The sequence below is a fragment of the Telmatherina bonti genome (assembly GCF_933228915.1).
Source record: "Telmatherina bonti genome assembly, chromosome: 10".
Taxonomy (NCBI): domain Eukaryota; kingdom Metazoa; phylum Chordata; class Actinopteri; order Atheriniformes; family Telmatherinidae; genus Telmatherina; species Telmatherina bonti.
Genome location: NC_136628.1, coordinates 23,901,534 through 23,916,822, shown reverse-complemented (window position 1 = coordinate 23,916,822; position 15,289 = coordinate 23,901,534). Strand labels below are relative to the sequence as shown.

Genomic DNA, 15,289 nt, shown 5'->3' with positions numbered 1-15,289 from the left:
GTTGGAATAAAGATTTTAACAAGAGCACAAATGACAAAGGAACCATTAACTTCTATACATATCTTTGACATCTTCATTTAATTACTTCTCACAAAAATTGTTATTACTTCATGTTTTTTTTCTCCTTTTTTGCTTTCATCAACAAGCTAACTAATGTCCCGGAAAAAGTAAATAAAGTCTATTGTGTTGATCTTGTGAATGCAGCCCGCTCTTCACCACACTGATTAGCATGGAAAAGATAGTACATCTAAAGTGCTTACAACAGCAAAGAGCAGTATAAAATCAGCCTGCTGACCTTCACAGGCCTGACAGCTCTGACATACACACAAACAACAACACAGCCACACTGAAATCATTTGTTCAGCTTTTAAGAACATAACTGCATCAAATTTAGACTAAGTAAATGATGTAATGCCAACAGTTTTCACTTTGATACTCCAAATGCAACACCGCTTGGTTATACAAGATGAATTTCAAATAAAATGATAAAATAGCAGCTATGACCAGTCAGGATGTATTTAACATCTGTATTTACAAATTCTAGATGAAGAGAAAAAATTGACTATTAAAAAAAACGAATCCATATTTGTTGTAATGTAAAGATGAGTATTGCATTTTCTATTCTGTTTTTTTGGAGCATCATGACTGCTAAGTGCTGTGTAAATGGGTCAAGCTGTTTCTTACCAACTGAGTAGCATGGGACATGAAACAAGAAAAGAAACAAGGTAAAATTATTCCTCTCTTGTGACTCCAAACAGAACAATCAGATTGTATGCGGTCCAGTTTGTCACCTGATACCTGTGAGAGGCTGTAGCATAAATAGCCTCTATGGAAAATATAAATGCAGGACTCGTTTCAGCAGTCCTGCATTTGTTACAATGTCACAATGTGCTAACTTAGCAATGCAGGATAGTTTGCCTTTTGAAATGTGAGTCTAATTTACCACTTTGAACTGTCTTACACTGTGAGGATTACATGGAGGTTGAACTTCAAATATATTTTTCAGATTATCTTTAAAGTCCTCTTTCCATGATATTCTGATTGGAGAACAGGTCAGACACCTTGTAAGACAAAGATGAACCCTTTTTATTGCTTGGATTTAAAAATAAGGGTTATGTCACCAAATACTTAAAATGTAGTTTGATGAAATGGAGCTTACAGTAAAAAAAAACCCAAAAAACTGTGTCTAAGACATTTGGATTGAGCTAAAACAAGAACTCCTGAGCATTACTTTGATGCTGATGAATTGCAACTGTCATCAGGCAACACTGGAAACAGATTTTATGGTTGGCAACAATATTTTAGGCATCACGTTTGAGGGTAAATGGCAGGCAACACTAAGAACCTGGCCACTAAATACTACATTTAGTACCAGTGGGACACAATTCCTCTCTGACAAACCATCTCGATTTGACAATGTCAAAATCCTTCAGATCATATGGGCGACCATTTTTGTTGCTTTTAACACATCAACTATGATGGTCATCAGGCTTTTCTGAAAGCAATATTGTTTATAGAACTGGTCAATGATTTTCATGCTCTAGCTGATGGGTTTATGTATACTTAGGCAAAATATAAGTCATTTAAGGCATTTATGCCAGTATTTGGAAGCAGGAAATAAGGTCGTCAGAAGTTTTCTATTATACTATAATATATAGTATGTAGTAATTATAGTATAATATAACTATACTATAATAACTGATAGAAAGTGATTCATGACAAATTTGTATTTTCATGATAATTATGGCAGTTTCTGTTTGTGTCCAAGTGAGCAATCTTGAACCCAAACAGTATCAAGCACTGATAAAGGTTAAGTTACTGTATTTTGTAACAAGTCTCACCTGTTCACCACAAATGGTCACAAACTTATATTTTAAGGTAATTTTATTATTACAATTCACATCATAATTGTGGAATGACATATTCACCATTAAAATGTTAAAGATGACACCCTGTAAAAAGATATATATATAAAAAAAAAAAACTTTCCAAAGCTTGCTATAAAATGCCAAAGTGCTCCGACTGCAGTCCTGAATTATAACAGTGCATGTGCAGATCTTCAAAGTGTAACTGTGTCCAATTGGCAAATACATCCTTATCTAGAGAAAGAAATAATGAGTATAGCTAGCAGAAATCTAAGCCTGGTGCAGACAGTTTCCCTGCAGGGACTGACAGAGCCTTCTCTCCCACTCTGCTCCGTCAAGTCTTCCAACATTAGGGCTGCTCGGATTTACAGTGTTTGGCTGAACTTGCTCACCTATACTTGCACTAGGTATTCAACCTAGCTGTTCTCTGGCATGTCTGTGCAGAAAGCACTGCCATGCATTCATACCCAGACCCTAATACATGTATATACAGTGCACTTATGGTCAAAATGCTTGCCTTTTATAATAAACCAAGAATGTTCTGATTGAATAATATGCACATTAATATTATAATAATATGCAACAAAAACCCAGTAAATTTACATTCAAATCAAATCATGTTTTTTTGGGGTTTTTTTTTTAGCTGACATGGATAAAAGTAAATATTGCATTAAAGAGAGTGTAATGTTGTGTTTCTTCTACATATTTCATAAGATGGAAAGCCTTTAAGATGTAAAACCCATCCTTACAAGACAGTGACCTCAACTCTAATAGACCACGTCTAACTGTAATTTAAGATTTTAACTTTTTTTTTTTTTTTTTTTTTGTTCAAATAAAATATTGAACTTTTACCTTTGCACAACCAGAAACTCCAACAGGCTCTTGGCTGCTTGTAGTGGAAAAAGTAAATCATGACCAGTAATCTAGTTTTTTGTAGTTGAAAGTTATTCTGTAGGGTGAGAGTATTTAAGCCTTTCGTGATAAAGTTGCATTTTGACTGTTATGTCATATTTAATTAGGAGAAAAAGTCTGCATTTGAAGGTCAGAGGGCATAAAAGAGGCATCCCAAAACTCATTACCGAGTGGAAGACACAAGACTGTGTCCATTCTTGACCACCACTACCTTTAAGTCCAAAATATCCTGTTTAAATTCTGCTGTTTAATTGCTGTTCTTTTTATCCTTTCCTTGTCCAGCGTTGAAACAAGCAGAATGATGGTCTGGGAGCTGTGTTCTGCTGAGGGAATTTTCTTTGCAAAGAGGAGCTTTATAAATTTAATGATTCCATTGATAATCTGAATTCCTATTTATGTATCGAATTTGTTTTTATTTTGAATAAGTGTTTGTATTACAGAGTTTTCATTTTACTGCTGAACCTGACTGGAGAGGATAGAAAAAGGATAAAAAGAGAAGGGAAAATAAAAGAGAAAGGAAAGTAGACAAAGAACAGGGAAGAGATAGAAAAACACTGCGTAGAGAGCAAACAAACAAACAAACAAAAAACAAGCCAACCACAAATTCTGGACCATCTGCTCCACCTGTACTAAAACCAAACACAGGACAACTGGTCCACATGTTTAAGCAAACTGTCTGCTGGAGGTTAGCAGATAAAAAAAATGACTCAGTTAGGTATTTATGGCAACATGGTTATGGTAAAAAAAAAACAAAAAAACATGGCTTGCACTACAACTAACCCTGTAATAATGTATCACTTCAAATGATGGCTGGCACATTCCCACCCCTCAGTTAAACATACAAATGTGCTGTACACATGGACCACATGTCCTTTTCAAATACATAACATCGAATGTCCTGCTGACCAGCATACAGATTCTGCCCTCATTAGCAGAAAAACATTACAACATTACTATATTACCATATTCAATGAGCTCAATGTCACATAATGCTAATTGTTCAGTTGTTGGCTCCTTATCTAATTTCATGTATATGTAAAGACTGAAAAGTAATATCAAAACAAATATTACAGCAATATAGCAGGCCTTAAATTTCTATAATGACCTTGATTTTTCAGGCTCGTGGTGATTTAATAGTAGCCACAGCCTTGACTTGTACTTTGCATCAGTGAATATGCTACAAAACCAAACCTTGTTACCATGAAAAAAAAAAAAAGATAAATTTGAGAAGCAAAAGATAGGAAATGAGTAACTTGCACATATTTAAAACTTTGCCTACCGTTAGATGACGTCGATAGTTCTTGGCTTTCCGAACATTGTTGAGAAATCTGCAGCCCATCTTTTTGGCATACCAAACAGACATGAACATTGTTCTCGGGTCCAAAATTTAAACTACTTATAATGTGTAGAAAACTGTGGTGACCTCCCAAATTGACAAACACAACCTCTGAGAGTATGCTATTGTACACACAAGAAGATTTTAAAGATTTCACAAAGTACCACTGAAGAACAATTGCAGGTAAGCCAATAGATTCTGGCCCTGCCATAACATTTGGTCTAAAACAACAGAGCACTCCAACAGCCTCACTTAAAAGATATCTATTTTAACTAAGCACATAACCTTTGAGCCGCCACTCAATTCAAATAAAAAAATAATTCTGAACTAAAACTGCCTTAAGACATAGGAAACCCTTTCAAACAAGTTCAAATCCAGTCACAAAGCACATCCCAATCAGCATCTTCTTGAATCAATGCAGAGTTCATTTGAGGAAGCTCAGTTTCATCCGCCAGTTCCTGAGTGGTCACAAGGATTTGTTGCCAGTAAGTTTCATAGTTATCTGAGATCTTGTCGTCTGTTTTCAAAAATCATCCATCCAGGACACAAAAGGTCATTAACAAACAGATCTGCTCGTCCTTCGCTCTCTGTGACTGTGCATTGCGATCTCAGTGTCTCCCTGCTGCTGGTCGGCGCTCACTGAGGATGCAGTTCATATTTTCTGCTGCCACTGTTCTGCACCCCTCCCATCACTGCTGCTGAGGGAGAGAGAAGCAAGCAGGGAAGTTTGATGGCGATTAATTAGCTGTCTCTCTGTATGATGTCTGTGCTAGTGATTTGAGAGGGGGAGGAATTGTTCTTTGAGTGAACTTGGAAGGACAGGCTGCTTAAACTGGCCTGACTCGTCCAAGGGAGCGCTGGAAACTGAGAGGGGACTGGAGGCTTGTAAGCTCCAATTCTATAGTCAGTCAAGAAATTTCTCGCAGGACTGAAGACAAGAGTGCAGATCTGATGATTAGTTTGGCAAATGATTTTTCTTCTTTCTTTTTTTTTGTTGTTGTTTGGTGTCTCCATTTCAGAAAGAAATTACACGTAGATAAACCATGCATAATGCAATTATTTAAATACAAAAGCCAGAACTTGCATTTCTGCAGGGGACATTACCTGTTTATGAGGGAACATAAAATATCCACTTTTTAAAGTAATTTTTCTTTGCATAACTAAACCGTCTTTCTGCAAGTCAGACAGACTGTCAAGCATAAAATACATTGTCAAGGCACACAAAAGCATGCAGAGGCATGTACAGCAAGCATCACTTAAGTAAGGACATGCTGAAGGACAGGCTAGTCAGCTGATGCTCTCATCCTGCTGAATAAACTCATTCCATTAAACCTACAGTGGTTTTCTCAGCCTTCCAATTGTTAGGATTTCTAGCCTTCACTGTACTGGGCATGAACAGCTCTCTCCTTTTCTTTCTGAGTGCATTTTGTTCCATCCGTCTCACTCCTCTCTCCTTCTCAAGGGACCTGAGCTGTGGCTGCATGGTAATTACACCAAAGCTGCAGGGACATCTTTAAACATTTATTAAAGAAAAGTCAGGAGTATGGAAAAAAATGAAAACTGGAGCCAAATGCTGACCACACAGCAGTGTGAGGAAGAGTGAGGATGTCAGTAAAGAAGTACAGAACAGAAAATAGCAGCTAAATCGTTATGACTAAAAATTGCGTCTGTTATTTTAAGCTTTAAACTTATCTGAAATGGGTTCATTGTTTTATTCAAAGATGGATTCTATAGTTCTGTAGTGTGGAAAGAAAGAAATGCATCACTCTTTTTTTTAAAAATTTATTTAGTTTGATACATACTGGCTGGTTTGAGTTCTCTGTTAACTGCATGTTGTCACTCAGATATAATGGGGTGTCCAGTATGTCATATTGAATATTCTTTTCAAATAAGGAGAAACACAAACATTTTTGCATCATTTTGAGGCAACTGACTGTTGCTCTGATTACTGATGGACATAAAAAACACAAACAAACACTGCAACATTGACATACTGGTTATTGGCAGCCCTGCTTACTAAATAATCTATTAAACCCATCGGTCTTTACCATAAAATTAGCTTTCTTATCTATATTTTTTTTTTTAGTTTTCTTCTTCTTTTTAATTTTCTTATGACAAACATGATTTTTATATGTTATTATGAATATTATAGTAAACTAGAAAGTCTCATGCAATTTCCTTATTGAATGATGGCAAATAAACATATTACCTTTTTTTTCTCCTCATTGGAAACTTCCAAACAAAAACTGAATAACAAAGGACACAGGATTTCTGAATCCATTGCAATCGGGGGATATGGCACTGTTCTCTACCTTATAGGATATAGCAAAAAAAAAAAAAAAATCACACATTTAAATTTGGAAATTCATGATAATTCTTGGTTTAGTTCTTGTTGTAGTACCATCATATCGGTTTTAACTATCTCAGTGTTGTCTGGTTTCATGTTTTAGTATAGCCCTCATAAGTTTAGCAAATTTCCTCCACCTGCTCCTAATAAGTTCACCTCAGTGTGTATATACATCCCTGTATTTAATTTCCACATAAAGTCTATTTTCATTTTCGTTTTTTGTTTGTTTTGTTGTTTTTTTCATTAAACCTTAAATTATTGCTCTAGTATCCCTCCTGCCTCTTCCCCTGCATTTGATTCCAAATCCTCTACAAGCTGTGACAAAAAAGCAAAAGCATAGTTTATTATCAATTAAATGGTTATTGTATTTTGAGATTAGTGTAAAAAAAATAATTAACAAGTATCCTCAATCCAAAATTCTCAAACTCGTGCAGGGGCTGTCTATAATAACAACATGTCTGAAACTGTTAGCTGCTTTTAAAATAATATCTGTGTTACATGACAACAAACAAAGAGCAGATGGTCTCCCTGTAGCTGATTTCTGTAATCGTGTCAGTGTTGTGGGAATTTATTCTAATTTATCCTCAACCTTCAGTTTTACACTTACAGCTTCTGACCATGATGAGTATTTGTGGTGTGTACGTATTATTTATGGAATACAGAAATTGACCAAATGTCTGTTGATTCCTTTTTTTTCATTTTCATTTTACACATCTATATTTTTCTATGAGGCAAATAAAAACTGATGTAATCTTGTTAGGATAAAGTTTGGAGTTTTTAAATCCATAGATTAGTTAATATTATGTTAACTTTTTTATACGCTCATCTCTCACAAAAGTTATCTCATTTTTACATTTGTTTATTTGAAACAAAATCTATGTCTTTGTATATCTTTATATATCTATGAAAATCGATGTATAAAAGATATTTTATTATATACAAATTTTGAAATTGCAATGTAGTTTTGCTTACATTTGTGCCTAATTAGCAGCAGCATAAACTAAACCCAGCACATGTCATACCTGTCTTCAGTGTGGACTTACAGACACACCATTCAAGATGAGCATCAATATCAAAAGTTATGTGGAACCTGAAAGATTTTTAATTACATTACGTAACAGATTTTAAAAAGAAAATGATGTCATTTAAAGCTAAAGCACATCTTTGCTAAAACATGTACATAACCCAAAGACTCTCACTCTCCAAGCCACTGCAGAGCTTCCAGAGACAATCCTACCCATAAATCAATGGGGCCTGGAGTGGTACTGGCAAACCTCACACCATTAAAGCAATAAAGAGACAGACTGACGACACTGCCTACACATCACTGACATCCACACGGGCAGTATGCCGGCTGCAAAGACATCAGGCACACACAAAGGCATTACTGCAATGCATCTTTCAGACAGTGTACACTTTACCTAACCAGTGTGGAAAATTGAATGCGCACATCTGTAGAATAAAATACTACTGTTTACTGTACTAATGTATATCCATCGTTTTTATTGATGACTTTATGTAGAAGGGTGCAGATTCTTCCATATGCAAAGGCATTTAATTCCAAGCATGCACTATTACACAGCATCTGGTCAAAGCCTGGGCAAGCGTACAAAAACAGTGCAGAATGCATGTGACAACAGTTCACAATGAAGTCAGACAATGAAGTCAAATGATGACCAATTTTTTTTTGTTTTTTTAAGTGTTTATAATATACCACACCTCAACCTAACATTTCTATTTATAATTCATTATATTTGTAAAGGATTAATTTGAGGTTTTTTTTTTAAAGTTCAAAGAAATAATTAATAGCGTTGCATGACATTGCAGGGAAATCTTTTACGATTATAAACATTTAACCTTGGAACAAAGTCAAAGAATTTAATGCTAATGCAACCTGTCTGATCATAAAGTTATTAATGGACCATAGTCATTTTCTCAAGGTTATGCAATTCACTCTGTGTAGTCTAACACTGACACCTACAGGTCTCAATCTGTTCTACAAAAAATCTATATTTTTCTTTTAAAGCTTTATGCTAAATTATATCTTCAACACACCAATGAATTTTGATGTGTTATTAGTTTGATCTCCCAGTCTTATCGGCGTTAAGTTTTATTTTCTAACTGTAAAGTAGAGTTTTGTGCAAGTGTCAAATCCAACCTGATAAAACAGATTCTTGAGAAATAAACATATCTACAAACATATGTAAATGTAAATACATACCAATGGAAGTATTATAAAATGAACAGTATGAGGAATTTATTTTGATACTCTTCAGTTGATTTGTGTGATTTTTCTAAAACTAAGCATCCATCACATGCAGAATGAATCTGCTAGACAGAGAGATTTGAATGAGTATGCAAACATACATATAATGGAAGAAATTCATGACCTCGTAAATCTGACACATGAAAACGCAATGAATAGGAAGCTGTCTTTGTGCAGTGACACAGCAAGCCACAAAATCCAGTAAAAACAAAGCGGCAATCTTTAAACCACACTGCTGATGGTGATTGATGATGATACAGCTAACTGCAATGTTGACCGGCGCAACACGGATTGCTATGCTCTTACCAGTGTGGAAACAGCAGAGGTGTACATTGGAGTGTGTCCCGTAGACATCAACACAGGCTGCAAAACAACAGAAGGGAGAGGGTAATTGTGCAGGGCATGCAGAGGTGCACAAGGGAGGGGCAAGGGGTACAATTTTAAGGTTTTTTTCCTCCTCAGACAACTAACAAATGCACAATTTTGGGAAATCTACATCCAGTGCACATCGTGTGCTTCGTATATGATGGCTAAATAACCACTGTGTACAGCGGTGCATGGAATTATTATGCACAAGTTATTACAACATGAATGAAAAACATATTTAATCAAACAGATAAAGAAATTGTTGGTAAGACTGTTTTGTATGTATCACATAATGCACTGATTCTTGTTATACACATAAGTTATACTAATATATGAACACCCCCCCCCCCCCCCCCCCCCCCCATACATATTAAGACTTTTCTTGGAGCTGAAGAATTTCAAATTGCCCCCCTTATGCATAGTCAGCTTTACTAAATTATCTGGAAATGGGAACTGAGGTCCATGCAGAAGCGAGAGGGGTCATAAGCCACAGTGCTGAGACTGAGCTACCATGAGGTCATCATGGTAGGGGGCAGTTCTGGTGCAGCAGTGGCAGAAACTACATTTAAAACAAGTAGAATTATAATAATTATCATATCAATTTCAGTTTGATCAAATTCACCATAAACAATGAACTAAATTGCCACAGCTTTTTGTCTATGTGAATTATACCTATCACTCAAATAGATATATATATACTATTTTACAGAAATAAGGAAGAGTAAATGGCTGCAGGCAAGATGCTGCACCACAGTGACACAGTTCCCAGAGTAATTGCAACAATTAACAGGGAATTTAATCACTGCAATAGTGGAAGTTGACCTCCTTTGTTTAATGTTTGCACATGCATTGTGTGGTTGTGGCACAGAAAGCTAATGGGTTTTACATTGGTAAGATAAGAGCTCTTAAAAACCTTAATGGTTGAATAGCATTTAAGCTACTCAATGTCTTTTTCATCACAAGTGAGGGAAGAACAGAGTAAGAGATCAACAAGCTGATTGGGGCAACGTCTGCAATAATGTATCAGTCAAGATAGAGTTAAAAAGTGAAGCTCTTAATTAACTGGTTAAACTAGTATGTCCCAGCTGTAAGCAGTGGCCAAAACTTGATAGTGAATACAAGAGGCTGAAATGAGCTTCCTTCTGGTCTGCTGTGCACATTCTTAAAGAGATGGAGGAGTGCAGTCATCCTGGTCAAGACACCAGTGTAGACCCCAGGTTTTGTTTGGGAGATTCTAACTTTCTGCTGGGTTGGGAACACTTCTGTGCTCATGCCTCATGTGTCTAACTGTTATGTGACTCCAAGCATCTAACATAAGCAGTTGTTGCCTTATCCATGCAGGTCAGGTCACACATTTTATAAAAAAAAAGATTTCCAAAGTTATAAAACATGAATCGGCAGCAGATAAGCTCCTTAGCTACTCAGTTTGGCTAATGTGTGGAGTGTAGAATACTGTTGACATGAGTCTGACTTCTACAACAACCGTGTAATACCTGCTTGATTTATCATTGTCAGAGAAGAAAGCTGATAAAACCAACTTTGTTTTGGTACTGGATTATCAGGAACAATAACTGACACCAGCTTCATACCATCAAAGGGCCATTCCACTCTCAGAAGGTGGCCTTTCCAGACATTTTAAGTAGTTATGTTCTTGAAGTTTGTTCAGATTTTAGCCTTAACATAACAAAAGCTTTAGTTGGGGCGCCACTGTTCAATATCCTGTTAGCGGCCAGAGTTAACAGAGTAAAGGCTGTTTGAAAAAATGACCTGAAAATAAGCATTCTTTAACCTAAACCCTGGATGAAAGAGACTACATTTGCATTAAACAAAATGCAGGAAGTAATAAAACACAACAAAATATCACTCTTAATGTGATACTTATATGAGGGCTGGGCTCATGAGGGACAAAAAGCAAGGTTTGTCTGAAGTCAGTTTTACTTTTGTGAGTGTTGTTTTAGAACTATTGAAGGATTCATACCACTTAAATTATAGGATGCAGAATGAACTTTGAATGAGTTCAGACCTTTTTCACCTCATAATGCATTCAGTTCTCCCTGAAGAAAAACGTAAACTTCATAAATAATAGCAGTATAACCCAGAAATAGAAACAGGGCCAATTCTGCATTCCCCAAACATCATGAACAACATCAACATGCACCTCTTTCATGTGAAAGAGAAAATATCCTCAAGACAGAATTTTTCTGCAGTGCAGGTATCTTAATAACTATATTCTTGTTGGTGTAGTTCAGTTAGATTTTTTTCCCACCACTGCACAGACTGGCTGCTTTTTATAAAACAGCATTTTTTATGTCACACACATGTTCGATTCATCAAACTTCCTGAACTCCAAAATATCCTTTGAGCAAATGTGGGAAGTCTCCATTGTGTCTATTGGGAGATTTTGACAGAAATGGACCATTTTTTCATAATGTAGTTGTACTTTGTCATTTAATTTATAGAGAAAAAGTTTTTATACACTTATTAGATGTGCCAAAAGGTCTTATGAAGTAAGACACTTTTGTAGCCTGGACATAAACCACCTATTTTCCCTGAAAAAGTGAGTTTGGGGTATGGAGGCAAATTTGATCTTATGATTCACTATTCCCCTCATGATGGGTCTGATTAATCAGAGAAAGTGACGGTTTTCAAGACAGAGCCAATACACACAATGTAGTATACCTGCCAAAAACATAAAATAACAAACAACAAAGTTCCCAGCTGGAGGTAAACTACTGTGCAAAGAAAAGAACTGACTGATTTGATATTATATTGCTAAATGGATACACATAGGTCAACAATTGTTGAGGAATACTAAGATAAACTCAGTATACATAAATGATGTGGAAAATTATGTCATGTAAGCACTGCTGACTGACTGGTGTGCAACAGCAATCCAGCAAGACACACTTTGTGTTACAAGGTTATAAAGATGAAAGATCATTTTCATGCCAGGGACCTTGCATTCTCTGCATGTTTACAAAGCTTCTCTTTAGGTGCCAAGCGATGGTCCTTGACTTACATTTTTGCTTCCTACTGACAAATTCTGATGCAAAAGTGCAGACTGCTTACACTTGCATTATTGGCATCAATATCATGGCAAAATTATTTGCTGTTAAGACACATAATAATAATAATAAAGAGAGCTTGTAATATTTTTCAAGGAGATAACCCTTTAGTCACCATACACAGTTGTTTAAGAACATGCATACAGAAAGAAAGTCAAACATTCTCTTGCATGATTCTTCATCCTTGCTGATATTTTCTGCTAACCCTGGAGTGTTTCATTATTTGGTAGTGTGCATTTATAATTTTTCTAATGTGAATGTGAATGTGCAATGGAATTGGTGAACATGCTTCAGTGATATATTTTTTTTGTTTTTTTCTGCCCTTTGTTTTTTCTTGGAACATATTGGACTGTCATTTACTGTGCAAATCGATTAAAAGAGCAAAACTAATTGAAATAATTTCAGTTGTTTCATTTCCAATTTTCTTCATGTTTTGGTTGATAGAGACAAGCCCTGTTTAGTTTAGGACTTTTCCTCTCTACTTTTAAACATGGATGAATAGTACATCTGCCACAACAAACATTTTATGGCATCAAGAAAGTTTCTGTGTGAGTTTGCGGTGGCTGAACATACAGTACAACCAATGAACCAATGAAGCTGGGACGTTGTGTAAAACGTAAATAAATTTTAAAAAAAAACAGCATGCAATTATCGTAAATTGTTTTTAACTCGTATTTATTTTTACATACTGCAAAGATGAGCTATTTTATAATCAACGTGATTGTTTTTGCAAATATTCAATCAATTTGCAACACTTTTCAAAAAACTGTGATAGGGCATGTTTACCACATTTCACACGCCCTTCCTTTTTACAACACTGAGCACTGAACGTTTGGGAACTGAGCACACTAATTGTTGAAACTTTGTAAAATGAATTTTTTCCAATTCCTTCTGATGTACAACTTCAGCTGCCTAACAGCTGGAGGTCTCAGCTGTTGTAGTTTGTGCTTCATAATCTGCAGCACATTTTCAGTGGTTGGAAGGTTTGGACTGCAGAGAGGCCAGTCCAGCACACACACTTGTTTACTACAAAGCCAGGCTGCTGTTACATGTGGCTCGGCCTTGTCTTGCTGAAATAAACAAGGATTTCTTTGAAAAAGATGTTGCTTTGATGGCAACACATGTTGCTCCAAAAGCTATGCCTGTCAGCATTAATGGGTCCTTCACAGATGTGCAAGTCACTCTTGCCATGGGCACAAACACACCCCATACCATCACAGATGCTGGCTTTTGAATCTTCACGCTTCTAATAACCAGATCGTCCTTTTTCCCTTTTTATTTTTTCAACCAAATTCAAAATCAATGCATTCTTTTTTATTTACATTTCATACAATGTTCCAACTTTATTGGATTTGGGATTGTAAATTAGGAGGTGAAGAAGTTAGATGATGAAAAAATGTTTTACCACCTGAGATGTATATTCTTTGGACAACTGAGCATGACAACAGAAAGGATAAGCTCTGAGGGAATTCAGCTATTTATGATCTTATCTGAATTATAAAACACATTTATTGTCACCTCAGTCAAAGAGGTTGTGTTTTTGCCTGTGTTTATCTGTATGTCTGTCTATCTGTCTTTTTGTTTGTTTGTTTGTGAGCAACTTTACACAAAAACTACTTGATGGATTTTTATAAGTTTTTCCTGAGGATGGGTCTTGATCTAACTTCAGCTACATTTTAGGAGTGATCCTGATCACCTGGATGCAGAAATGTTTTGAAAGATTTTTTTTTTTTTTTTTTTTTTAAATCATTGCAAGATAAGGTAATTTTCAGTTTATGTACTGAAAACTCCAAAATAAATCTTTAGGGTGCTTGGTCAAAAAATACAGGAGAAATTCCCACAAGATCTTAAAGTTGGATCTGGATCTAATTTTATTCTGGATACTGCGATCCAGAACAGAAAAAATTGGGGGTTCTTTGGAATTGTTATTATTGCAAGAGAACATATTAAGAAACAAACATGCAACAAACATCCCAATATTGTCATGAAGTTGTGGATTGATTGTCAATATGTTGTATCTGGGAATCATATAGTTTATACATATAAAATTAATGTAGGACTATAACAGGATAGAAATCACAATATGGAAGGAAATTAGCCGCTTGGCAGAGGTCTGTGCTCTCCGAGGGCTTTTCTAGTTTTGTGATGTTTTCATGAAAATTACAAGCATGCCTAAATGAAACATACAATGATATAAAATGTGTCTATAATTAGGCACACACCCAGGTTGAACTTATGGTGGAAGTGTTAATGTTTAGTTATAGTAGTAAATACCACATGCATGGAAACTGGAAAGTGGTTAATTCAAGTAATAAAACTAAAAACCTTGAGGGCAAACATAAACTGCATAAAGGCTGAATCAAGAGAATACAGAGATTTCCTGCCCAATTACTTTTATTGATAATATGATGCACTCAAATACTGTAAATAATTTGAAATTCCTGGCATTTTCTGTATTACAAACGCTGCTTGGACCAAATTGATAATCAAATAAAATATAAAGGCCAATAAATGAATAAATAAATAATGGGATACTAACCCTTTCTAAAAGAAAAACATGTTTTTACAGTTGTTAATGATGGATCTTACAGTAATGCACCTGTAAAATATCTAACTAACTTGGTTCCTCATGTACTGACATGCGTCATATTTTGGCTCTCAAGCATCTGCATCCACATTTTGACTTGTCCAAAAAAAAAAAAAAAAATCCAAGAGGCAGACATTCTTATTGAAACAATCACACTGTGGTCAGTGTTGCTTTCCTTGTGTTTCTTATTATCTAAAGCTTTTCTCTAAAGTTCAGAACGCTGTTTGAGTTGTTCCTTTTTACATACGGATGACCCGCGAGCACAAAAAAGCAGCTGACAGCATCAGATGTACTTCTGAATTCCATTTGTTTGTTCCAGGCATTGTGACTTGATGGTTGCTGTCTCTGGAATAATTTGTGTGCACTGTGCCATATAATGAATTGTTTCTGGTGTCTCGTGCGATGCCTGTAATTGCTTTTTAATGCCTCTGCTCAAGATTTAATTTTTACAGTGTTCTTAAACCTAGCACCCTCTTTGCATCCTTAAGGATAAAACTCTATAGCCACCACAACTCACACTGAAGAGGTAATTGTGTATTTTAAAT

The 15,289-nt window shown here is 35.7% G+C and overlaps 1 protein-coding gene across 1 annotated transcript in view; it reads right to left on the bottom strand.

The window, feature by feature from the left end:
• The window catches only part of dlg4a (discs, large homolog 4a), a gene marked incomplete at both ends in the record, with an annotated part of 38,909 nt that overhangs the window by 11,524 nt on the left and 12,096 nt on the right, over window positions 1-15,289 (bottom strand). The window contains one exon of the mRNA XM_079247415.1: window positions 9,033-9,089. Coding sequence (XP_079103541.1) covers window positions 9,033-9,089 — 57 coding nt within the window. The remainder of the gene's footprint in view (window positions 1-9,032; window positions 9,090-15,289) is intronic.